The sequence below is a fragment of the Engystomops pustulosus genome, chromosome 4 (genome assembly GCF_040894005.1).
Source record: "Engystomops pustulosus chromosome 4, aEngPut4.maternal, whole genome shotgun sequence".
NCBI lineage: Eukaryota > Metazoa > Chordata > Amphibia > Anura > Leptodactylidae > Engystomops > Engystomops pustulosus.
In genome coordinates this window covers 118,819,117-118,846,672 of record NC_092414.1, presented here as the reverse complement: position 1 = coordinate 118,846,672, position 27,556 = coordinate 118,819,117, and the positions used below count along the sequence as shown (strand labels likewise).

At 42.0% G+C, this 27,556-nt stretch overlaps 1 protein-coding gene across 4 annotated transcripts in view; it reads right to left on the bottom strand.

Annotated features, from left to right (window-relative positions):
- The window catches only part of RELN (reelin), a 510,672-nt gene that overhangs the window by 142,463 nt on the left and 340,653 nt on the right, over window positions 1-27,556 (bottom strand). For all 4 annotated transcript variants that reach the window (XM_072147208.1, XM_072147209.1, XM_072147211.1 and 1 more), the window contains exons 28-30: window positions 15,069-15,304; window positions 9,005-9,162; window positions 5,632-5,839 (exon numbers count right to left, since the gene is read on the bottom strand). In XM_072147208.1, coding sequence (XP_072003309.1) covers window positions 5,632-5,839; window positions 9,005-9,162; window positions 15,069-15,304 — 602 coding nt within the window. The remainder of the gene's footprint in view (window positions 1-5,631; window positions 5,840-9,004; window positions 9,163-15,068; window positions 15,305-27,556) is intronic.

Here is a 27,556-nt window from a genome sequence, read left to right as displayed (position 1 = left end):
AGCTAGGGGGCAGAGAGGGAACTGGAGCTAGGGGCAGAGAGGGAATTGGAGCTGGGGGCAAAGAGGGAATTGGAGCTGGGGGCAGGAGGAGAACTGAAGCTGGGGGCAGAGTGGAGAACTGAAGCTGGAGGCACAGGGAGAACTGGAGCTGTAGGCTGAGAAGGAACTGGAGCTGGGGGCAGAGAGGGAATTGGAGCTGGGGCAGGAGGAGAAGCGGAGCTGGGCAGAGAGGAAGCTGGCGGCCAAGAGGGAACTGCAGCTGGAGGCAGAGAGGGAACTGGAGCTGGGGGCAGAGAGGGAACTGGAGCTGGGGGCAGAGAGGGAACTAGAGCTGGGGGAAGAGAGGGAATTGGGGCTGGGGGCAGGAGGGGAACTGCAGCAGGGGGTAGAGGGGAGAACTGGAGCTAGGGAAAGAGAGGAAAGTAGAGCTGGTGGCAGAGAGAGAACTGAAGCTGGCAGCAGAGAGGGAACTCGAGCTAGGGGCAGAGAGGGAACTGGAGTAGGGGCAGAGAGGGAATTGGAGCTGGGGGCAGAGAGAGAGCTGGGGGCAGAGTGGAGAACTGGAGCTGGAGGTACTGGGAGAACTGGAGCTGGAGGCTGAGAAGGAACTGCAGCTGAGAGCAAAGAAGGAATTTTAGCTGGGGCAGAGGGTAGAACTGCAGCTGGGGGCAGAGGTGAAAGTAGAGATGGGGGCAGAGAGGCAAACTGAAGCTGGGGGCAGAGGGAGATCTGCAGCTGGGGGCAGCGGGGAAAGTAGAGCTGGCAGGTGAGAGGGAACTGGAGCTGGGGGCAGAGTGGGAACTGGAGCTGGGGGCAGAGAGGGAAAGTAAAGTAGGGGGCATAGAGGGAACTGGAGCTGGGGGCAGAGAGGGAATTGGAACTGGGTGCAGGAGGAGAACTAGAGCTGGGGGCAGAGAGGGAGCTGGGGCAGATGGAAGAACTGCAGCTGGGAGTACAGAGAGAACTGGAGATGGGGCAGTGGGGAAAGTAGAGCTGGGGGCAGGGGGAGAACTGGAGCTGGGCGCAGAGGGAGAACTGGAGCTGGGGCAGAGGAGAAAGTAGAGCTGGGGTCAGCGGGAGAACTGGGGTAGAGGGGAGAACTGCAGATGGGGGGGTAGAAGGAGAACTGGAGCTGGGGGCAGGGGAGAGCTGGCGGCAGGAGGAGAACTGGAGCTGGAGGCAGAAAAAACTGGAGCTAGGGCAGAGGGGGAGCTGGGGGCAGAGGGGAGAACTGGAGCTGGAGGCACAGGGAGAACTTGAGCTTGGGGCAGAGAGAGAACTGCAGCTGAGGGCAAAGAGGGAATTGGAGCTGGAGCAGGAGGAGAACTGCAGCTGAGAGCAGAGGGGAGAACTGCAGCTGGGGGCAGAGGGGAAAGTAGAGCTGGGGGCAGAGGGGAGAACTGGAGCTGGGGGCAGAGGGAGAACTGCAGCTGGGGGCAGAGGGAAAAGTAAAGCTGGTGGCAGATAGGGAGCTGGAGCTGGTGGCAGAGAGGAAACAGGAGCTAGGGGACAGAGAGGGAACTGGAGCTGGGACAAGAGGAGAGCTGGAGCTGGGGCAGGGGGAAAGTAGAGCTGGGGGCAGGAAGAGAACTGGAACTGGGGGCAGAGGGGGAACAGGAGCTGGGGGTAGGGGGGAACTAGAGCTGGGGGCAGTATTATAGTAGTTATATTCTTGTACATAGAGGATAGTATTATAGTAGTTATTTTCCTGTACAAAGGTGTCAGTATTATAGCAGTTATATTCTTGTACATAGGGGGCAGTATTATAGTAGTTATATTTTTTTACATAGGGGGCAGTATTATAGTTGTTATATTCTTGTACATAGGGGGTGTTAAAGATATTACACTGGACTCAGACGCCATTTTACATATTGTCGGACATGTTAAAGACTCAGCATTCATTTCACATAACTTTGTGTAGTGATAACTAAAGTTTGGGTGTGCCCCTCAGCACACAAAGACTTAGCGCTCGCTAGCACCACCTAGTGGAAGGTATCCAGGTGAACATCTGGACATTTGGTTTATGTGAAGACAACCAATGGTTCTACATTCCTTTGTGTGCTTACATCCAATAGTATTACATTTCCTGGGTGAGAACACCCAATTATAGTTGCTGCTTTCCTAATTACACGCCTTATGTAAAGTGCCTTATGGTTTTCTATAAATGTCGGTCCCTCAATAAACTTATCAGTCTTGTTGTTTGCTAACTTCCTGCAAGGACAGGTTTTGTCTTTTCTTTCAAGTTAGTCAAATTCCAGCGCTGGACACAGACTCATTTAACTTGAAAGTCACCTTACAATGATTAGGGGTTTGAGCCCCAGAGGGGCAGTATTATAATAGTTATATTCTTGTACATAGGGGGCAGTATTATAGTAGTTATATTCTTGTACATATGGGGCAGTATTATAATAGTTATATTCTTGTACATAGGGCAGTATTATAGTTGTTATATTCTTGTACATAGGGGGCAGTATTATAGTAGTTATATTTTTTCACCACAAGAATCGGCCCTGTGCAGATAATAAGTAAGAATAACTGGCTGGCTGCAGGTAGGACACAGTACTGAGCCCTGCTGCATGGGTTCTGACAATTTCCATCATTATTAATCTTCTTGTTTGTGCACCACTGTATTGTAGTCTGCTCTGGGGTCTATGAAACTTATTGTACAATACTTATTGTACAAATGCAGTATTATGGAGTAGTGGTTTCTGGGGGGAGTTCGCTCTATACTGTGGTTTTTGGCACATCTATAGTTTTGGTTAATAGTGCGGCCACCTTCAGTATGGCAATGCTGACGGAAAAAGGTTGTGCACTCCTGCTCTGCATATCTGCCATCCTTTCTATATTTGATTTCCATGAGACAGGGGCAGGAGAGCTTGACATGCTGCAGATTCTGAACCCACATTATAAATTATTATACGCTGTGATATTAGCATTTTATTGCATGAAATACGTATTTCATCCCCTACCAAGGACCATGAATTTGGGCTCTTTCAGTGCTGTTAGTTTTTCTTTAAGAAGCTCCTCCTAGTCTTGTTAACTGCACATGTTTGAAATTGTTTCATATATAAAAGACACCTGTCCATACACTCAATCATACTCCAACCTCTCTCCATGTGCAAGATGAAAGAACTGTCTAAGGACACCAGGGACAAAATTGTAGACCTGCACAATGCATGGATAGGCAACAGGAAAATAGGCAAGCAGCTTTGTGAGAAGACAAAAACTCTTGGCACAATTAGAAAATCGATTAAACGCTAGATAACCATCAATCTTCCTTGGTCTGGGACTTAATGCAAAATCTCACCTTGTGGGGTAAGGATGATTCTGAAAAAAGACAGGAATCAGCCCAGAACTACACAGTAGAAGCTGCTCAATGACCTGAAGCCAGATGGAAACACAGGGGCTCATTTACTAAGGGTCCGAATTTCGCACTTTAGTTGGGTTTCCCAACGATTTCCGATTTGCCCTGAATTGCCCCGGGATTTTGGCACACACGATCGGATTTTGGCGCATTGGCACCGGCTTTCACGCAACAGAAATCGGGGGACGTGGCCGTCGGACAACCCGACGGATTCGGAAAAACCGTGGGATTTAAAAAAGAATTTGTGTTGCAAGATCACAAATGCACCGGGACGAAGCAGGTGAACTCCGGCAGACCTCGACGCAGCAGCGACACCTGGTGGATATCGGGCGCACAGACCTTAGTGAATCCCGGCAGGCCCAAATCAGCGTCTGAGAAAGCACCGCTGGATCACGACTGGACCGGGTAAGTAAATGTGCCCTGCAATCTCAAAGATTGCCCTTAGTCACACACTATGCTGTCATATCAATAAAATGCAGGGCTCACAAGGTTCCCCCCCACTCATGCATGTTCAGGCCAGTTTGAAGTTCCCCGCTGACCATCTGGATGATCCAGAGGAGACATAGGAGAAGATCATGTGGTCAGATGAGACCAAAATAGAACTTTTTAGTGTCAACTTCACTTGCTGGGTTTGGAGAAAAAAAGAAGAATGAGTACTACCCAAACGTGAAGCATGGGGCCGGAAACATCATACTTTGGAGGGTTTTCTGCAATAATAACCATCAAGCACCTTGTATTATAGTGTGTACACTGGTCTAATTCACGGGCTCCCAAAAACCGTGATAAGCAATTCATATAAAAGAGTATTAAGACCAACTGTGCAATCCAACAAATTTCTTTATATTAGACTTGGATGACAACGGACATAGCGGCATATAAATACATCACCAGTTCACGGCTCAATATGCTTTAAGTCCACGTTTAAAAGTCCACACTATAGAACCTGGCTCCACTGAGACGCCGAATGTCTGAGGAGGAGGGGTTACCTCCGAAACGTCATTGGACACACCGGGCGTTCGGCGTCTCAGTGGAGCCAGGTTCTATAGTGTGGACTTTTAAACGTGGACTTAAAGCATATTGAGCCGTGAACTGGTGATGTATTTATATGCCGCTATGTCCGTTGTCATCCAAATCTAATATAAAGAAATGTGTTGGATTGCACAGTTGGTCTTAATACTCTTTTATATGAAACTTGCAAAATTACCTGGGTCAAGTACTTATTTCCCCCACTGCATATCTGCTGTTAACTTTTCTTTGTTTATATATATATATATATATATATATATATAGATATATATAGATATATATAGTATTAGTTATATATCACTACTAGAACTGCCAATGTAAGTCTAAACATAGTCTACAAAATGGAGAAAACTCTTTTTTGGTATATAACAATTGGCCAACTTTGGGTCACATAACACATTGAATCCCCTAAATGATGTACCTGAAAAGTTGATCTCATCCAGAAAAAATAAACCCCATACGTCCAAATTACAAAAAAATAAACATTTTATAGCCTGTAAAATGTGACAATGCATCTCTGCTCATTCGGTTCTATTTCCTGTCATGTGCCCATACAGCAGTTTACCAACACATATGGAATATTGGCATACTGGACAGAAATTGAGTATCAAACTTTGTGAAGTTTTTTGTCATTTAATACTTTCTGAGTATTTAATTCTTGGCCTAAATTAATGTTTTTTTTATTACGGCTTGTAAATTCTTGTAATTTTTGATTTAGATGGAAACTGTGAAACACCTAAAGGGTTAATAAACAAGTTGATTTTTCATACATAGAGGGATGTAGTCTCTGAAATGCCATAATTTACTGCGTTTTACTTTTATTTAGGCCTCTCAAAGTCATTTAAAGCTGAGAAATCCTCTAAGTAAGGGTTTTGGCAATTTTCATAAAAATTAGAAATATAGCACCCCAAATTCTGAAAAAAAATAGGCTTGGTCCTAAAGCCCTAAAATGGCTTAGTTCAGAAGGGGTTAAAAAGAAATTTCATTACTTACAAACATATTTGATATTTTAGTTCTAAATAGTTACTTGAGACCACTTTTCTAGAATTCCATTCAAAATGATATATATGATCTTCTTGTATACATGATTAATTCCTATAAATCCTGAGCTTCATAATGTTTGTTTTTAATAAAATTTTTCATAGTATATAAAAAGTACAATAAAAGTGTCCAGCAGCATACAAAGCTGGAGAAAAATCACAACCATATACACTGGTACAATATACTGGAAATTTCTTAACCTTGTATGTGTTGTGTCCAGTGGAGCAGTTCTTGCTTCTCTCTTTCCAGGTCCATTAAAATAGAGAGATTTTCCATCACTTAGTATCCCGCAGCCTGTGCCCACCTGTCCTCCAGTGATTTTATACCAGAGCTGGCTAAGCTTGCCTTCAAATCTATCAAACATCTCATTTGGATTGGGATTGTTTGCAACACACATCCCATGTTCAGCTGAAATGAAATTAAAAAATATGTGATAGAAGATAACATTTAGTGTTCATGGTATTTTTTAAAAATATTGTTACAGTTATAAATCTTGATGGGATAAATTTATCGTTAAACTTTTTGGACCCCATACGCATTTTCTCAATATGTGTGTACATATATTGTGTATATGTGTTTTTATGACATTCAGCAGTAAGAATACATATTCTGTTAGATTTATATGTTAATATAAGTTACAATGATACCAAAATGTCACTTTTTATTGTTTTTCATTTTGTAGATAATTATATATGGTTTATAGCTTTTCAGATCTCATTTCTATTTTGTTTTTTAACTTTTTTTCCAAGGAAGAGACTAAACCATGCAATTAGGTGCACTACAAATATAGTGCAGTATTATTACTATCAGCATTATAATGACAGCCAGCTTGTTATATCCATGGCAATTTATTGGTGTTCCTGATAGAGGCATGGAGTGGGCAACAATCTTCTTGGAACCCATTAGGAGCGCCAGTCAGTATTGGGGCTAAACAGCTGTGATCAATGTTATTACTAACTGTGGCCACTGCAGCAATTAACCCCTTTACCATTGACAGCAACCAACTTCAGAAGGTCATATCTCCTGAACCTTGACAAATAGAAACACAATTTCAAGTAATTTTAAACATAAGAATTTCCCCTTTAATATTATGTATGAATGGCATGTGGAAGCTTAACAGAACCGGAGATATCCACCCTTAAATTTGTACTAAAATAAATTATTTTTATGTACAGCTTTCTTTTCCGGATAGTAACTTTAACCGGTTAAGGACCTGGCCCTTTCCTGTTTGTTCATGTCCATTTTTCACTCCCCACCTTCAAAAATCTATAAGTTTTTTATTTTTACACGTAAAGAGCTGTGTGACAGGTTGCACTTCATAGTGATGGTATTAAATATTCCATGCCATGTACTTGGAAGCAGGAAAAAAATTCCAAATGCAGTGAAAATAGTGAAAAAACGCATTTGAGCCATTTTCTTGTGGGCTTGGATATTATGTCTTTCACTGAGTGCCCCAAATGCCATGTCTACTTTATTCTTTGAGTCGGTACGATTGAGGGGATACCAAATTTTTATAATGTTTTCATACATTTACAAAAATTAAAACCTCCTGTACAAAAATTATTTTTTTTATTTTGCCAACTTCTGGCGCTAATAACTTTTTTAAACTTTGGTGTACGGAGCTGTGGGTGGTGTCATTTTTTGCGAAATTTGATAATATTTTAAATGATATCATTTTTAGGACTGTATGACCTTTTGATCACTTTTTATAGATTTTTTTATATTTTTCAAAATGGCAAAAAAGTGCCATTTTCAACTTTGGGCGCTATTTTCCGTTACGGGGTTAAACGCATTGAAAAAACATTATCATATTTTGATAGATCGGGCATTTTTGGACGCGTCGATACCTAACGTGTTTATGATTTTTATTGTTTGTTTATATTTATGTCAGTTTTAGGGTGATTTGAAATTTTAGGTTTTTTGTATTATAATTTTTTTTTAAAACTTTTTTTTATTTTTCTTTTTAGTATTTTTCAGACTCCCTAGGGTACTTTAACCCTAGGTTGTCTGATCGATCCTACCATATACTGCCATACTAAAGTATGGCAGTATATGGGGATTTTCCTCCTCATTCATTACAATGTGCTATCAGCACATTGTAATGAAGGGGTTAAAACGAAATAGCCTCGGGTCTTCGGAAGACCCGAGACTACCATGGAGATGGATCGTTGCTCCCCGATGTCGTCACAGGGAGCGGCGATCCCAGGTGAGATTTGCCGGCAGCCATCGCTGTGAAAGCACCCGCGATCGATGCTAGCACCGATCACGGGTGTTACCGGTAAGCCTTTGCTGCAATATGCAGCAAAGACTCACCGGCTATGGAGAGGGCTCAGCCCGTGAGCCCTCTCCATGCAGCGTGACCCGACCGCCGCCGTGAATACACGGTGGGGGTCGCGAATCGGTTAAGAATGGATATCTCTGGTTCTCTTAAGCATCCATGTGCAATCCATATATCATATTAAAGACTCTCCTGTTTAATATGACACACAATATGAATTGTGTTTCTGGGTGCAATGGTTCAGAAGATATAGGCGTTTAACATGTGCCTGCCTCAAAACTGTCAGCTGAAGGCAAAATATAGAAGAAGCGCAAGAGACTTTCATTTTCACTTTGCAGAAGTACATGCACCCTCTGCATCTGTAGCAGAACCTGGGAAAGGGTGAAGAAATAATGCTGTACATATTTTTAACATATTTTTATTTAAAAACTTTAATTGGAAAAATGACAAATTATTATTTTTCACATTTGTAGTCAATAATTGGCATATTTTATAAAGAAAAAAATATGTAATTAATAAAATCTTATCAAGTTAAAGTCTCACGTGTCATGAAAAAAAACAAAGTAAAAAATTGACCTGAACTTTCAGGCATCAATGACCATCAGTCATGAAGTGGTTAAATAAAACTGCAATGTGATCAGGATTACCTTATGCCCCTTTTTGACCTACTTTCTTTCAGTTTCTGAACTTAATATTTTGGGTTTATATTCTAGTCATAATATAACCGCAGCCTTTAGACTGATGACATTAAAATAACTTATATAGATCAATTACTGCATGGATTCTGTTATCTAGAAACCTGGAAATCCTCTGTGCCCTTCATCCCCTACCTGTGGATTTCAGTGGATTTGATGCAAAGGGTACAGTCCGACCTAATACTGTGAAAACATTGAAACACTACATTCTTTAAAATCAATAAATTCTGATTTTATTTTTGTTTTGAAGAGATTTTTTTAAAATGCTTTCTATTACATAAAGCTCCTTACTTCATACTTAAATGGGTATTCCAATTTCAGCAAATAAATGTTGTTGTTTGTGTGATCAAAAGTTATTCAATTTTCCAATATACTTTCTGTATCTATTCCTTACGGTTTTCTAGATCTCTGCTTGCTGTAATTATCTAGGAAGCTTCATTGTTTATTTGCAGTGGACAGAAATCAGAAGAATTGATACAGAAAGTATATTGGAAAATTGTATAGTTTTTCATCATACAAACAATATAATTAATTTTCCCAAATGGCAATACCCCTTTAAATTTGATCATTATTTTCTTTAAATGTGCATAATATATTTACCTGTGTATCCTCGATCACAGAAACAAACTCCAGAGATACAATCCCCATGACCATTACAGTAATTTGGACAAGGTTCAGAAATATAAACACTGTCTAGGCCAAAAGCTGGGGCATTTTTATATGAGCTGCTCTCTTGTATCCATCGAAATCTGGTTTTACTAGAATAAAAAGAAAGTGATATGAATTACAGTATATGTTTAAATATACAAACTCAGATTGTAAATTTACCTGTGCTGCAGTGATAAAAGAACGGAAATATAAAGTATGTTGTGTATCAGTTTAGCTTAATCACTAAAATCCAGCCTTGTAATTTAGATCATTAATTGTGTACCTGATTATGAGACAGTAACTAATAGATGTCTTCTTACCAAGGTCTGAAAAATGAGTGCAATTTGCATCTATGTATTACATATCAGGTCCATAAAGAAAAGCTATTAAACAGCTCTGTTGGTTATTGTAAAATTTCTTACAAACATATCAGTCAATATATATATATATATACAGTATGTTGCTATTTAAAGCTTTTTTGATCATTGTTATTATTATTACATGTAGAGATAACAGTTTTTACTCATTTTCATTTAGGTGTCTATTTACCAAGCCTCTGTTCGTTATTTACAGCAAATCCAGCCATGCCTTGAGTTTGTGAGTATATAAATCACACAACTAATCATTTGCAGGAAAGCAAGGAGGCAATTTTTCAGACAAAGATTGCTGAGAATGTAATAGATATTATTCATAACCTTGTCAGGTGTCATACTTTTTATTAATTGGTCAGGTGTCACCTTTCATTCCTGATACTCTTTTAAATGGTAAAATGTTAATGTAATGAGTATTTATAGAAGTCCTAGGCATAATTTGTTTTCATTTCATCTAATTTATTTAGTCCCGACAACATGAACTGTCACTATGCCACATTCTCTACATCGTAATGGCTGCTTTGACTTTCAGCATATGACTCTGCAAGCAGGCTGCTGGAGCACATTGAATATCATGGCAAGCTGAGATGAATTGTACATGCCAATCAATCACTGGCTCCCCTTTCCTGTAGAAGGAGAGGGGATTTAAACAGTATGTCCTTGCTGTGCAGTGCTTTCTTGCCATCTGGAGATATGTCTGTGCAAGTCCATAGCTTCTGGGAGAGGACAACAAGCCTGAATCCCAGAAGTGATTATTGCCAGGCAGAAAAAATGTTTTTTTTAAAGTGCAGCCAACAAGATTATACTGAATTTCTAAAACACATCTTGCACATTGATCACAAATACAGGGATTGCCCAGCTACAGTTAGGTCCATAAATAATTGGACAGAGACATTTTTTCTAATATTAGTTCAGTAAATTACAACAATGAATTATGAACAAAACAATTAAGATGTAGTTGAAGTTCAGACTTTCAGATTTAATTTTGTTAGTTGAACAAAAATGTGAGGAATTTAAAGGGAACCTGTCACATCAGAACACCTCCCCCCACACACAAACCCGAACAGTACCTTATAGACTAATATACTGTACAAGTGTGCCTTAGGTTTTTTTTTAAGTTTGTATTCCTGAAGCATTTCTCCAAAAATGACTTTTATAAATTTTCTGTATTTTGAGAAATTGAGTTGAGGAGGCAGAGGAGCTCAACCATAAAGTCAAGTTAACCTAAATCTGTCCCCTTTCTGATTGTTACTGATAATCACATTATCTCCTCAGTGATACCCTCATGCCGTCACTGATCTTGCATGTATGCAGCTCTCACTGAACAGCTGCACAGATCCATCACACATCCTCCATCCTCAATGCATATTGGCAGTGGGCTGCAGGGGCGGACTGGCCATTGAACCCACCAGAGGAAATCCTGGTGGGCCGCCTGGCTTGGGGCTGGCTTGGGGCTGGTCTAGGACTGGTGGGGCTTGCGGGGGAGCGTTGGTAAGGTGAGGGGACTGGCTAGCTGTATACAGGAAGGGGCAGGCAGGCTATATATTGTGGGGGGAGCTGGCTGGCTGTATGCAGGGGGGAGCCGGCTATATAATGTTGGGCACTGGCTAGCTAAATGCTGTGGGGGGGGTGGATGGCTATATACTGTGGGGGAGGGGCTGGCTTTATACTGTGGGGGAGGGGCTTTCTGGCTATATACTGTGGGGTGGGGCTGGATGGCTATATACTGTGGGGGGGGGGCTGGCTATATACTGGGGGGTGGCTGGCTTCCTGGTTATATACTGTGGGGCGGCTGGCTGGATATATACTGACTGTGGGAGGGACTGGCTGGCTATATACTGTGGGGAGTCCAGGCTGGCTATATACTGTGGGGGTGCTGGATGGCTATATACTGTGGGGGGCTGGCTATACACTGTGGGAGGTTCTGGCTGGCTATATACTGAGGGGGTGCTGACTGGCTATATACTGTGGGGGCTGGCTGGCTATATACTGTTGGGGGGCTGGCTGGCTATATACTGTGGGGAGGCTGGCTATATACTGGGGGAGCTGGCTATATACTGTGGGGGGCAGTCTGGCTATTTACTGTGAGGGGCAGGCTCTATAGACTGTGGGGCTGGCTATATACAATAGGGGGGCCGCCTATATAGACTGTGGGGGCTGGCTTGCTATATACTGTGGGGTTGGCTGGCTGGCTATATACTGTAGGGGTGGCTGGCTATATACTGTGCCCTCCAATAGTAGTTATATTCCTGTACATAGGGGGAAGTATTATAGTTTATGTATATATATATATATATATATATATATATATATATATGTATATATATATAAAGACAGAATTAAATTGTGTTCTTTTAAAGAAAATAAGCTTTATTCCTGTATAAAGGAGGCAGTATGAGTCTCTTTATCTGTGCTGTACGTATTGATTTAGACCATCTATCAACAGTTTGTGTGGAGCTTAGTAACTCCACCCACATCACATGGTTATGCCTACTTTTTTTTTACCCCACCCACAGGTTGGGGCCAGTTTTTTCCAGGGCCACTTTAAATTCCCAGTCTGCTCTGTTCGTCTGTGAAGCTGGACAGCGCTAGCTGGTCATGTGCAGGGTTAGCACCAAACGCAAAGGTGCACCTGCGCAAGGATCAACTTGGTAACTTAACTGGATGGTTGAGCTCCTCCACCTCCTTGAGTGGATCTCAGGAAAGACAGGAAATTAATCAAAGTAATTTTTGGAGAAATACTTAAGCCCATACAAACTATGTTAGTCTATAAGGTACTGTTTAGGGTTTGTGGTGGGTTTCTGATGTGAAAGGTTTCCTTTTAAAGATTTTTTAAGCACAATCCCTTTAGTTCATGGGCTCTAAAGTAATTGGACAATCAAATAATTGTAAATAAAATGTTACTAATACTTGGTTGAAAACCCTTTGTTGGCAATGACTGCCTGAAGTCTTTAACTCATGGACATCACTAGAGATTGTCGTGTTTCCTCCTTTTTAATGCTTTCCCAGGCCATTACTGGTGTTACTTTCAGGTTCTGTTTTTATGTTGGCCTTTTAATCTGAAGTTTAGACTTTAATCCCTTATCTCCCTACCTGTTTTTCCACGTTACTGGCCTAGCTTATTTTTGTGTGAAGGTCTGCAGATTTTATTTATACAAACTTGGGCTTTTTGTGTGATGGGTGATTAAAAATTATTAAGAAGTATTATTAAAAAGTTTTAGCAACTGGCCTATTTAACTGCAAATAACTATTACAATTCTAATTCAACACACGGTACATATGTTCTATATTGTTTTTCTATATTTTTTCAGTACACAATAGACTATAGTTTTATGCAATACGATGATGCATACAATAATTTCTTTTTAATATTAAAGGAAAACATACTAAATTATTGAAAAAAAACACATTTTGCTATGTTATTTTTTCAGTTGTAAAAAAATGTTGAGACAAAATGTTTTTGGGAAATATACCCTTATGCATACACTGTGTATATCAATGTTATTTGTATAATTTATTTGCTACTTCAGATCAGCACAAGGCATGGAAAAACCATAGTGAATGATGGATTTTGGAGGCCTTTTTTTCTATTGGACAGCTATCACATGATTACTTGTGCAAAGACCACTTTGATGGTGTTGGGGGTGTGATTCTAGCTGTTTAGAAACAGCACGACCAATCAGTTTCGCTGCATTTGGCTGACTATTTCTGTCTTGTGTCACATCATCAATAAACACTAGTGACCCAGTGCTAATGGCAGCCATGCATGACAAGCCTTTGCAATGTGTCCACCATGTTTTACAGATAATGTGGTATATTTTGATCACAAGCTGTACAAAGCCATCACAATCCCTCTTTTCTTTCCATATTTCTCGTAGAGATTGTTCTTAGTTTCATTCATAGAATGTTCTTCCAGCACTTTGCTGGCTTTTTAGATTTTTTTTAGTCCAATCTAACCTTTTTATTCTTGAGGCGTATGGCTTGCACCGTGCACTGAACCCCCTGTAATTACTTTCATGCAGTCTTCTCTTTATGGTGTATTTGGATATTGATAGATCTACTCCCTGTAGCGTGATGTTCACTTGGTTGGCTGGAGGGGTGTCCCTTGACCATGAAAGTTATTCTGCGATCATCTACCACTGTTTCTTCCATGGGTGTCCAGGTTTTTTTTCTTTGGTTCACCAATGTTTTCTTTCTTAGGATGTACCAAACTGTAGATTTTTCCATTTCTTATATTGTAGCAATTTCTCGGATGGGTTTCTTCTGTTTGAAACAGCCTTTGAGTCAACTGTCTAATAATTTTCTTTCCTTTTGAAAATTGGGTGGCACAAGTTAAGGAGCTGAAATTCCTAAACCCTTCATCCAATTTTAACGAGGATACCTTCAAATGAAAGCTGAAAGTCTGGACTTTATGTCCATATCCATTATATAACTTGAGTATGTTTCAGTAAACAAGTTACAAAAATTAAATTTGTGCCAGTGTCTACATAATTATGGACCTAGCTATAAATACACTGTCCTAACACAAAGCTAAACTGTTTTAACTTGTGAAAAACTAACAATGACATGTCAAAGAGCTGATTAGTTGTAATTTGTTTCCATAGAAATGACACCACTGACATTCTGTTTTTTAATTCGGTTCTGTTATGATAAATTGGTAAGCCTGTTGGTTATATGCTAGCCTAGGTGTCAAATGACATCAATCTCATGTCACTGGTATTTTAAGTCTGTTTTTGTAGTAGTTCCTTTCCAGCTTCTAAATACAGAATACGCAAGTTTATGTTGTATACATATACAGTGAGGGAGGCTGAGAAGTAAGAACTGTCTGACAGCTACCTGTCTAAATATTAACTGTAACTATGATTTCAGTTTCCCCGTTGGAAAGTTTGTTTGAAGGCATCATGCACGAATATGATGAATGTGATGCCCGTGCTTGTGGACACATTAATTTTCACATACTCACGTATATAAAGATTGCAACTGGAGGAAAATTAATACTGGTGCTACAGAAACATCCTAATGTGATATATAGAGCAACAGCAAGGAAAAGTGGAGGTGAGTGACTGGTACTTGGAATCCAATAGAGCATATGGGAAATTTTAGCTTTTGCTTCAGTGTCCCATTAAATGAAGTGCTTCCCATCCCACAAATTAATAACTTCAATTATGTATAACAATTAGTCTCATCCCTGTCGATGAATCTTCACAACATTTTTATGCTTGTATATTGCAGAGTCTTTTACACTGATAGGCAGCTGTTTAGATCTCCCATCAGAAGTGTAGGCCTCATAGGCTATCCTAAATGGTAGATCTTGAACCCATTGCAAGGTTTGCCAAAGGATGATAAAGATTTAATAGTTAGCCCCTTCCCTCAAAAAGCATTTAGATGCTGCAGTTAACTTTGACTGCAGGATGTAATGGGTATAATAGCCAAGATGGGGTTTTTCTCCTATATGGCCTAATCCAACAGGTGCCCAGCTGTTACAAGAAATTCCAAAAACTTCTCCTCCCAGCACATGGGACCTATTAAAAAGATATCCTCAATGAAGGCTCAGACAGGTGATACCTTCCACAGCCTTTCTTCTTATCCTTATTTAGCATCTAAGTTATAAAAGCAAAAATATATTTTTTTATTGTATTTGTTACCTTGAGGCAAGTGATCGTGGCACAATGATTGTTATACGTATCCAATCTTCATAGTCACCCTGAGAGTAAGAAGTTGGTTCAGACAATTCTCTTGAACTTCCTTCACAATCTTTAATTCCTGGGGATGCAGGATAACACCCTTCTCTCACAAGTGACCAAGACAGACCTGCATCATGGGAGTACTGAAGAAACACTGGAGTTGTATTGGTGAACTCTTTTGTGCATCCGACATTTAACTGAAGCAGAAAACAGGAATATTAAAGAACAACTGTAGAACAACAAAGTATAACATTTGTTATAACAAAGCCTAACTCTGCACTAAGCAAAAATAAGCAATTCTCTAATTTACTGTAACTAGCTATCTGCAGGTGTTTACCTGGTAGAGAAGACTTTTTGGGAGGGGCAGTAGTAGAGTAGTGCAAGAAACCAGGACCTTTGATTGATGTCACAAGCATGTGACTCATATCATGCTTCAGGTTATCCAATTACAAACATGCTGTCCTGATTCAAATGAATGCCCTCAGTGCCCCTAATTCAATGCCCTTAGCTGATGTTACAACCAGGAAGGGCTATCCACTTCAGGAATAGCTGTATATGATTTTATAAAAAGGGCTGATAGATATATCTGGCTGTATCTAAGGTTAGGAATAACCTAGCAGCCTGATATAGGTATCATTGGAATTGTTGTCAACTCTCTCCAGCTGTGTTAAAACTATTTTGTTGTCAGTAACTTTACAGTAATGCTTTACTTAAAGGGGTATTCCGGGAATATGAACATCTGACACAAAAACCCATAATGATATAAATAAATGAATACAACAATACTCAATGTCATTAGTCACAAAACGGAGCTTAAATAATTTGATTTTATGATTTACAAAATTTATGGTCTCTCATAAGTAGGTGGAGTTATCACTAAGATGGCCGCCACTGGAAACTACAAGTTCCATGATCCTTTAGTTCTCAGTAACTCCTCCTCCCTCATAGGCTCTGCTCCTAGTGATGATGTAACAGGTTTTCTTTCTCTGTTACCATAGTAATGATGTGTAACTGCCATCACCAGAACACTGACCATACTGGATGTACTGCAACCAACCGACTACAGCCAAACGTAGTGGTGATCACATGACCTGCCCAGGCAGGTGCAGGACATGTTATGTGGACATGTGACCAGCGGCCATCTTCTGTCCTGCAACGGACCGCACAGAGGAAATTAACGGCCAGTAGCATTTTAATTCTTCATTACAGTCTATGTCACCAGCATTTTGTGCTAAGGGGAGCAAAATTTTAAATAACAACTAATTACACATTAGCTTATATTTTGAGTGCCCACTTGTATATGAATTATGCTGGTTCCTGGAATACCCCTTTAAATATTTAAGAAATTGTAATTATTAAGTTTGGCCATACACCTCTAAAAGGGACTTTTGTATAAGGGCCTCTGCTTTGTCAGCTGCAGGCAGAATGTAAAAGGCAGCTGCAGAAGACACTTTTCAAAAGTACATGCACCCTCTGTCTCTGAACCTGTAAATGGTGATGGATCGACACTGTACATATTTGTAATATATTTTGGTAAAGGTTTATAGCAGCAATGCAAACATTGACCTGAACATTCTGACATGAAGGGGTTAATAATAATCATTAGAAAAATAGGCTTAAAATTGAATATTGAACTATATGGACTCTTTAAAATAATTATCTTTTGTTAAGTTTGAAAAACTAGATTCAGCGCTGACTGATTTCAGTAGATACACCCTGATTATTAATGTACCATGCAGATGGGATGTATACATTAGGCAACTTTAAAATTAAATTTTTGTAATGTATAGTACTTAACAATTAAAAAGCGTGTCCTCACACTTTATTTTTACAACTTTATGCTAGAAAGTTTACCACTATATAGCACTCAAACTAAGCCCACACAACCACTAATGTCAGGGAGCACGTACTAAATAAATATGGTATCTTTGGCAAGTAAATAAACATTTTAACCATGTTTGGTCATTTTTTCTTTATATAAAACTTAAAATAAACTAATACTATTTCTCTATTGGTACTATATAGAAGTCCAATATATGCAACAAATCTAAAAATTAAAAGGGACTATTAAAACTTAAAAAAAATGTTTTATTTAACACATTTTGATGTGAACAGAAAGGCATTAAAGTGCCTTGGTCACAAAGGGGTTAAGATGACTACAGTATAAAATTTTAGGATTTCTAGCCACATATAAAGATTATTAAACACAATACTTGAATTTCAGGGTGAACATAATAAAATATGTTTAGTCAGTGGATGATTTTTAATAACAGGAAATATCAGTTCTGGACCTGGAAACTTTTGAAACTCTGTGCTATAAGTGCTGGTGATAAATACAGAGAAGCAAAATGCAGGTTTTACTATGGCTGTTACAGTTAGCAGGGGGTCCTGTATATATTTCTCAATGAGATGTCTGCTTCAAGGTTGAATCTGGTACTTTTTGACTGTTTAAAAAATGAATGATGAATTGCTTCTTTATTTAGGTTGTGCTGAGAAACATGGTGAGTGATAACACCTGCCCAGCTGCTATGTCACAAGCTGTGCAGAGAAAGTGTTAATGTGAAAGGTGTTGATGATCCTCACATTGCTGTTTAACACTCAAAGAAGCAGTATTTCTTGCAGCATATTAAACATAAACTCCAAGTCTTACACATTCCACCCCTTATATAATTTTGAGAAATATTATACTGCCACTCTTTACCTCTACACTATCACACTGAAGTACATTTTTCAAAAAGTATTTAGAATGTCATTAACTGAGTATTATGGTTTCAGATAACAAAGATTTATGAATGTTATATGTGATAAATAAAGTTATAGAATCTAATATATTTTGTGTATCAGTGTGTTAGATTTCAAAATCTGCCTAGCAGCCATTTCATACAAATGTTAATTTCCAAAAGATGGCATAGTCATGTCTTCATTGCCCAAACAGGACATATCTATTCAAAATGAAATTTCTTAATGAATGTCAGGAAATCATAAGCCATAACAATATCAAGTTTTGATGTGGCAGACATCCTTGTCCCCCAAGAAGACACCCTGGTAGTAAATGAATGAAAATTGTCTATGCTTGTTTGGATGGGAGAAATAAATACAGCTGTGAATGATTTAGGCTTTTATTCTGACAGTAATCCCTAACCCTTTGTGCCATTTTTTAAGTGGAACTCAGATATATGCATGTAGGGCAAACTATGATACAGTATAATAAAAAAATGTAATCATGCAGCATATAATGATACAAGATTACATTGATGTCTTCACTTCCTCATCAACATAAAGAACCCTTCAGCTGGTCTAAATATGTTTTAAACCCCCCTGTGGTTAATCTACTCTTTAAATAATACTGTTCTAGATACGGAATGATTATACCTTGGTAGGGTATTCTCCACAAATTCTTTTTTTCTGTTTATTATTGGTCTACATGTTCCCTCATGAACCCAGAAAAATGCCCTGGTCACGCATGACGCACCCAAACTCTCGACTCCAACTTAAAGTTCCAAACATTTCTCTTTTATTCTCATCTTATGGTCAATAAAATACCACTTTCTTGGGCCATTACATCAGTACTGTTACAATCGCTACTGGAAACCGTGCAATAGTCTGTCACATATTTGAACGGGTCATTATATCACCGAGATTAATTAGAGCGTTATACCGAGCCGTACACCGGTGTGACCATGGATACATTTTTATCCAATGGAAGAAAAGACAGCAGCTTCCTATAGAATTACAGAAAGCAGGGATCAAGAAAATAGTAAGGAATTGATCAAGTATATTAGAAAAACATATAGCTTTTCATAATACAAACAATAAAATACACTTGCTGAAATGGGAACACCCCATTAACTCCCAGATCTGTAATCAGGAACAAGGGGCATTCTTTAGGGGCACTGTATTGCTGTCACGTTACTGTAAAAGAATAGAAACTATAGAAAATAGACTAAAAACTATAGAACTTGCAGACCTCAGATATGTTTATGATTTATACAAATAATTAACCCTTTCAGGACACCGAATTTTTATGTGCTTGCTTTTCCATTTTGTACTCCATTTTTGCTTTTCCATTTTGTACATTTTGTACTCCACCTTGCAAAAGTCATATTGTTTTTATCTTTTTGTATGCAAAGCTATATTTAACCCCTTAATGCCAAGGACCTTTTTCATTTTTGCATTTCCATTTTTTACTCCCCATTTTCAAAAATCCATAACTTTTTGATTTTTCCATGTAATGAGCTGTATGAAGGCTTGTTTTCTGTGTAACAAAGTGCACTTCATAGTGACGATATTCCACCCTGCAGGAAAAAAATTCCAAATGCAGTAAAAAATTTGCACAGTATACTTGTGGGCTTTTATTTTTTACCCCTTTCACTGTGCGCCCCAAAGGACACATCTATTTCATTCTTTGAGTCGGTGCGATCATGGGGATACCAAATTTGTATAGGTTTTATTTTCATACATTTACAAAAATTAAAACCTCCTGTAAAAAAAAAAATATTATTTTTGCCACTTTTTATGACATTTTTAATGCTACCATTCTTAGTAATGAATGGTCTTAAATAACTTTTTATAGAATTTTGGATACTTTTGGGCGCTATTTTCCATTACGTTCCATTCCATTTTAAACGCTGTAAAAAAAACTTTATTATATTTTAATATATCGGCCATTTTGGGACACGGAGATACCTAACATGTTTATGATTTTTACTGTTTATTTATGTTCATATGACTTCTAGAGAAAAGGGGGAATTTTTAGGACTTTTTTTCCTTTTTTTACATTTTTTTAAATATATTTCATATCCCCTAAGGTACTTTAACTCTAGGTTGTCTGATTGATCCTGCCATATACTGACACACTACAGTATGGCAGTATATGGGAATTTTGTAAATTGCACATTGTAATGAATAGGTTGAAACCAGACAGCCTCAGGTCTGAGGAATATCCTAGGCTGTCATGGCAACCAATAGCCGCCCCTCTGATGTTGTCACAGGGGCGGCAATCTAGTCCAAAGTGGGTAGATGACTGGTGGGTGTTTGCTGTAATATGCAGAAAACGCCCACCCTGTATGGAGAGGGCTCAGCCTGTATGGAGAGGGCTCAGTACTGCGTCACATGGGGTTAAAGCTTGTTTTCTGCTGAACAAATTGCTCTTCCAAACGGTACCATTAAATATTCTGTGCCAAACAAAGCTGTAAAAAACTGCACTTACTGGGTATGGTAAGCCTCTATACACAAGGATTTTCTGTGTGAGTTTTAGTACAATGTCACAAGCTCATTACAGTAAAAGGGTGGCAAAGAGAAGTCAATTGTAGCCATGTTCAGTTATAAATGTTTTTACAATGGTGCACACCTTTTGATCTATTTGCTGCAATGCATACTCCCACAAGAATAACTTCCCTTCATGATAAATCTGTTTTGATTTAACAATTCTTGGTCTTCCATATCTTCCTATATACTGGGTGTTTAGTACAGTTCCATTCTTTGTTCGTGTAAATGTCAAAATAGGGCAAATGAATAAAGATTAGAGATGAGCGAACATGCTCGTCCGAGCTTGATGCTCGGTCGAGCATTAGGGTACTCGAAACTGCTCGTTACTCGGACGAATACTTCGCCCGCTCGAGAAAATGGCAGCTCCCGCCGTTTTGCTTTTTGGCGGCCAGAAACAGAGCCAATCACAAGCCAGGAGACTCTGCACTCCACCCAGCATGACGTGGTACCCTTACACGTCGATAGCAGTGGTTGGCTGGCCAGATCAGGTGACCCTGGGATAGACTAGCCGCTGGCCGCGCTGCTCGGATCATTCTGTCTCTGGATGCCGCTAGGGAGAGAGCTGCTGCTGCTCAGGGAAAGCGTTAGGGTGTTCTATTAGCTTACTGTTAGGCAGGAGTGATTCTCAAAGAACCCAACAGCCCTTCTTAGGGCTACAATAACGTTCTACTTTTTTTATTTTAATTTGCATCTTTTACCATTTTGTGAGGAATTAGCAGGGGGACTTGCTACCGTTGTGTTTAGCTCTTAGTGGCACACATATCCATAGCAAAGACCGAAGTGGGAAAATTCAGTAGGGGTTGGATTTCTATTAGGCAATAACTCAGTGTCATCTCATCTGGCATAGTAGTGTGCTTCCTTTGATACTTGGCTAGAAAATAGCCATAGGAGAATACAAACAGCTTCTTGAAGCCTACAGTAGCGTTCTATATATTTGATTTCTGGTTGATCTGCTGGTGGCTGTAGTTTCTGCAGTGCATGTACTTGCCAATTCTGAGCAATTTGTAGTGAGACTTGCGACCGCTGTGTTCTGCGCTTAGTGGCGCACATATCCATAGCAAAGGCCGAAGTGGCAAAATTCAGTAGGGGTTGGATTTCTATTAGGCAATAACTCAGTGTCATCTCATCTGGCATAGTAGTGTGCTTCCTTTGATACTTGGCTAGAAAATAGCCATAGGAGAATACAAACAGCTTCTTGAAGCCTACAGTAGCGTTCTATATATTTGATTTCTGGTTGATCTGCTGGTGGCTGTAGTTTCTGCAGTGCATGTACTTGCCAATTCTGAGCAATTTGTAGTGAGACTTGCGACCGCTGTGTTCTGCGCTTAGTGGCGCACATATCCATAGCAAAGGCCGAAGTGGCAAAATTCAGTAGGGGTTGGATTTCTATTAGGCAATAACTCAGTGTCATCTCATCTGGCATAGTAGTGTGCTTCCTTTGATACTTGGCTAGAAAATAGCCATAGGAGAATACAAACAGCTTCTTGAAGCCTACAGTAGCGTTCTATATATTTGATTTCTGGTTGATCTGCTGGTGGCTGTAGTTTCTGCAGTGCATGTACTTGCCAATTCTGAGCAATTTGTAGTGAGACTTGCGACCGCTGGGTTCTGCGCTTAGTGGCGCACATATCCATAGCAAAGGCCGAAGTGGCAAAATTCAGTAGGGGTTGGATTTCTATTAGGCAATAACTCAGTGTCATCTCATCTGGCATAGTAGTGTGCTTCCTTTGATACTTGGCTAGAAAATAGCCATAGCAATAGGATAGGATTGTTTGGTTTTAAAAACTCAAAAAACTTAAAAAACAAAAAACACAAAAAAACACCAAAAAAAACAAAAAGAAGTAAAAAAAAAAAAAAAGTTATAACTCTCATTTTAAAAATGTTTAACCCGAGGGCTAGGGGTAGAGGACGAGGGCGGGGACGTGGGCGTCCAACTACTGCAGGGGTCAGAGGCCGTGGTCCTGGGCGGGGTGAGACACCACCTGCTGATGAGGGAGCAGGGGAACGCCGCAGAGCTACACTCCCTAGGTTCATGTCTGAAGTTACTGGGACTCGTGGTAGAGCACTGTTGAGGCCAGAACAGTGCGAACAGGTGATGTCGTGGATTGCTGACAATGCTTCGAGCAATTTGTCCACCACCAGTCAGTCTTCCACGCAGTCCACCCATGTCACCGAAATCCCCACTCCTCCAGCTCCTGCACCTCAGCCTCCTCCCCCCCAGTCTGCCCCCTCCCAGGAAAATTTGGCATTTGAACCGGCATACTCTGAGGAACTGTTTTCTGGACCCTTCCCACAGTCACAAACCACTTGTCCGGTTGCTGCTGAGCAATTTTCCGATGCCCAGGTTTTCCACCAGTCACAGTCTGTGGGTGATGATGACCTTCTTGACGTAGTGGAAGTGTGTAAAGAGGTGTCCGACGATGAGGAGACACGGTTGTCAGACAGTGGGGAAGTTGTTGTCAGGGCAGGAAGTCCGAGGGGGGAGCAGACTGAGGGATCGGAGGATGATGAGGTGACAGACCCAAGCTGGGTTGAGAGGCCGGGTGAACACAGTGCTTCTGAGACGGAGGAGAGTCCTCGACCTGAACAGGTTGGAAGAGGCAGTGGTGGGGCCAGACGGAGAGGCAGGGCCAGAGCTGGTGCATCAGCGCCACTGTCAACTAGTGAAGCTCCCGTGGTGAGGGCTCTTGCGGCGAGGGCTAGATCTTCAGAAGTGTGGAGGTTCTTTAAGGAAACACCGGATGACCGACGGACTGTGGTGTGCAACATTTGCCAAACCAGGCTCAGCAGGGGTTCCACCACTACTAGCTTAACTACCACCAGTATGCGCAGGCATATGAATGCTAAGCACCCCACTCAGTGGCAACAAGCCCGTTCACCTCCGGCCGTGCACACCACTGCTCCTTCCCCTGTGTCAGCTGCTAGTCAGCCCCCTGCCCAGGACCCTGGCACAAAAACCCCATCGTCGCCTCCACGATCCTCCACAGCATCCACCAGCGTTCAGCTCTCCATACCCCAGACGCTGGAGCGGAAACGCAAATATAGTGCAACCCACCCGCACGCCCAAGCCCTTAATGTGCACATCTCCAGATTGCTTAGCCTGGAGATGCTGCCCTATAGGCTAGTAGAGACCGAGGCCTTTCGCAACCTCATGGCGGCGGCCGCCCCTCGGTATTCGGTCCCCAGCCGCCACTACTTTTCCCGATGTGCCGTCCCAGCCCTGCACCAGCACGTGTCAGACAACATCATCCGTGCCCTGACCAACGCCGTTTCTGACAAGGTCCACCTGACCACGGACACGTGGACGAGTGCTGCCGGGCAGGGCCACTATATATCGCTGACGGCACATTGGGTTAACTTGGTGGAGGCTGGGACCGAGTCTGACCCTGGGGCTGCTCATATACTGCCGACGCCGAGGATTGCGGGGCCTACCTCGGTCCAGGTGTTTCAGGCCTACTATGCCTCCTCCTCCTCCCACCCCTCCTCCACCTCCTCCTCCGAACTACCATCCGTGGGCACGGCGCCATCAGTCGGTAGCTCTAGGCACAGCAGCAGTGCCGTCGCTAAGCGACAGCAGGCGGTGCTCAAACTGCTGAGCCTAGGCGACAAAAGGCACACCGCCCAAGAGCTATTACAGGGCATCACGGCGCAGACTGATCTGTGGCTGGCACCGCTGAACCTCAAGCCGGGAATGGTTGTGTGTGACAACGGCCGTAACCTGGTGGCGGCTCTGCAACTCGGCAGACTGACACATGTGCCATGCCTGGCCCATGTGTTAAATCTGATAGTGCAGCGTTTCCTCAAGACATACCCCAATCTGTCTGATTTGCTCACGAAGGTGCGCCGCATCTGTGCGCATTTCAGGAAGTCCAGCCCAGATGCTGCCACTCTCAGGGCAGCGCAGCGCCGCCTCCAACTGCCCGCTCACCGACTGTTGTGCGACGTGCCCACGAGGTGGAATTCAACACTGACCATGTTATCCAGAGTTTACCAGCAGCGCAGAGCGATTGTAGACTGCCAGATGTCAACTTCCACCAGAACTGGTAGTCAGGTCAGTCAGCTTCCTCAAGTCTACAATGAGGAGTGGACGTGGATGTCTGATATCTGTCAGGTGCTGAGTAACTTTGAGGAGTCAACACAGATGGTCAGTGGCGATGCCGCCATCATCAGCCTCACCATCCCGCTGCTTGGCCTGTTGAAAAACTCTCTGGTCAGCATGAAGTCGGAAGCTTTGCGCTCGTCACAAGAGACGGGGGAAGAATATTCCCTTGTTGATAGCCAAAGCACCCTGAGGTCTGTTTCTCAGCGCATATCGGAGGAGGTGGAGGTGGAGGAGGATGAGGAGGAAGAGGAGGAGAATGTTGGCGAGACACAAGAGGGGACCATTGTTGAGTCCTTCACTGTTCAGCGTGTATGGGCAGAAGAAGAGGAGTTGGAGGAGTTGGAGGAGGAGGAAATGGACAGTCAGGCCAGTGAGGGGAGTGAATTCTTACGCGTTGGTACTCTGGCGCATATGGCAGATTTCATGCTAGGCTGCCTATCCCGTGACCCTCGCGTTCAAAGAATTTATTCCAGCACCGATTACTGGGTGTTCACTCTCCTGGACCCACGGTACAAGCAAAATCTTCCCACTCTCATCCCTGGAGAGGAAAGGAGTGTGAGAATGCATGAATACCAGCAGGCCCTGGTGCACAAGCTGAAACAGTATTTCCCTTCTGACAGCGCTAGCGGCAGAGTGCGTAGTTCTGCGGGACAAGTAGCGAGGGAGAGTAGGCGAGCAGGCAGCTTGTCCAGCACTGGCAAGGGTACGCTTTACAAGGCTTTTGCCAGCTTTATGTCACCCCAGCAAGACACTGTCACCTGTCCCCAGTCTCGGCAGAGTAGGGCTGATCTTTACAGAAAGATGGTGAGGGAGTACGTAGCTGACCATACCATCGTCCTAAATGATCACACAGCTCCCTACAACTACTGGGTTTCAAAGCTGGACATGTGGCACGAACTGGCGCTGTACGCCTTGGAGGTTCTTGCCTGCCCTGCCGCTAGCGTCTTGTCCGAGCGGGTTTTCAGTGCAGCTGGTGGCATCATCACCGATAAGCGTACACGCCTGTCGACTGACAGCGCTGACAGGCTGACGCTTATTAAAATGAATAAAGGCTGGATTTCTCAGAATTTCCAATCTCCACCAGGTGAAGGAAGCTCAACCTGAATAATTGATCCACTCCTCCTCCTCCTCCTCATTTTCCTCCTTCTCCTCCTCTTTGTACAGTAAAGCAGAGGAAACTGGCTATTTTTTGACAGGGCCCACTGGCTCTTGCTATAGTACTTCATGCATTTAATTTTTCTGGAGGGCCACCTACCCGGTCCTCTGTTTGAAACAATTTTTGTGAGTGCCACATACAGGCACTCAATCTATTCCATTTTTCTGGAGGGCCACCTACCCGGTCCTCTGTTTTAAAAAATTTTTGGGACTGCCACATACAGGCACTCAATCTATTCCATTTTACTGCAGGGCCACCTACCTGCTCCTCTGGTTTGAACAATTTTTGGGACTGCCACATACAGGCACTCAATCTATTCCATTTTACTGGAGGGCCACCTACCTGCTCCTCTGGTTTGAAACATTTTTGGGACTGCCACATACAGGCACTCAATCTATTCCATTTTACTGCAGGGCCACCTACCTGCTCCTCTGGTTTGAACAATTTTTGGGACTGCCACATACAGGCACTCAATCTATTCCATTTTACTGCAGGGCCACCTACCTGCTCCTCTGGTTTGAAACATTTTTGGGACTGCCACATACAGGCACTCAATCTATTCCATTTTACTGCAGGGCCACCTACCTGCTCCTCTGGTTTGAACAATTTTTGGGACTGCCACATACAGGCACTCAATCTATTCCATTTTACTGCAGGGCCACCTACCTGCTCCTCTGGTTTGAACAATTTTTGGGACTGCCACATACAGGCACTCAATCTATTCCATTTTACTGGAGGGCCACCTACCTGCTCCTCTGGTTTGAAACATTTTTGGGACTGCCACATACAGGCACTCAATCTATCCCATTTTACTGGAGGGCCACCTACCTGCTCCTCTGGTTTGAAACATTTTTGGGACTGCCACATACAGGCACTCAATCTATTCCATTTTACTGCAGGGCCACCTACCTGCTCCTCTGGTTTGAACAATTTTTGGGACTGCCACATACAGGCACTCAATCTATTCCATTTTACTGCAGGGCCACCTACCTGCTCCTCTGGTTTGAACAATTTTTGGGACTGCCACATACAGGCACTCAATCTATTCCATTTTACTGGAGGGCCACCTACCTGCTCCTCTGGTTTGAAACATTTTTGGGACTGCCACATACAGGCACTCAATCTATCCCATTTTACTGGAGGGCCACCTACCTGCTCCTCTGGTTTGAAACATTTTTGGGACTGCCACATACAGGCACTCAATCTATTCCATTTTACTGCAGGGCCACCTACCTGCTCCTCTGGTTTGAACAATTTTTGGGACTGCCACATACAGGCACTCAATCTATTCCATTTTACTGCAGGGCCACCTACCTGCTCCTCTGGTTTGAACAATTTTTGGGACTGCCACATACAGGCACTCAATCTATTCCATTTTACTGGAGGGCCACCTACCTGCTCCTCTGGTTTGAAACATTTTTGGGACTGCCACATACAGGCACTCAATCTATCCCATTTTACTGGAGGGCCACCTACCTGCTCCTCTGGTTTGAAAAATGTTTGGGACTGCCACATACAGGCACTATCCAAATTAAATTGTCTCCATAGCAGCCTCCACACGTTGTCTCCATTGCTACCTCCAAAAGTCGTCCATATAGCTGCCTCCATACATCGTCCCTTTATCAAACGAGGTGTGTCAGGCAGAAATTTGGGTTGTTTTCATGGATTCCACATCAAAGTTGTTAACTTTGTCGCCACCCTGCTGTGTTATCCACAAAATATACTGGCAAACTTTTACCATTTAGGGATATTATTTCAGCGCTTCTTGCGCATCTGTTTACATTCCCCTCACCCGGCATATCCTAAACTTATAAGAACGCTACTACACTTGATCTTATACAAAAGGTTCTTAGAACAGGTTCCCTGTTTGGGGAGTAGCCTAGAGACAGGGGCTTGGATTGGCGAAAGCTCGCCTGGCAGCGG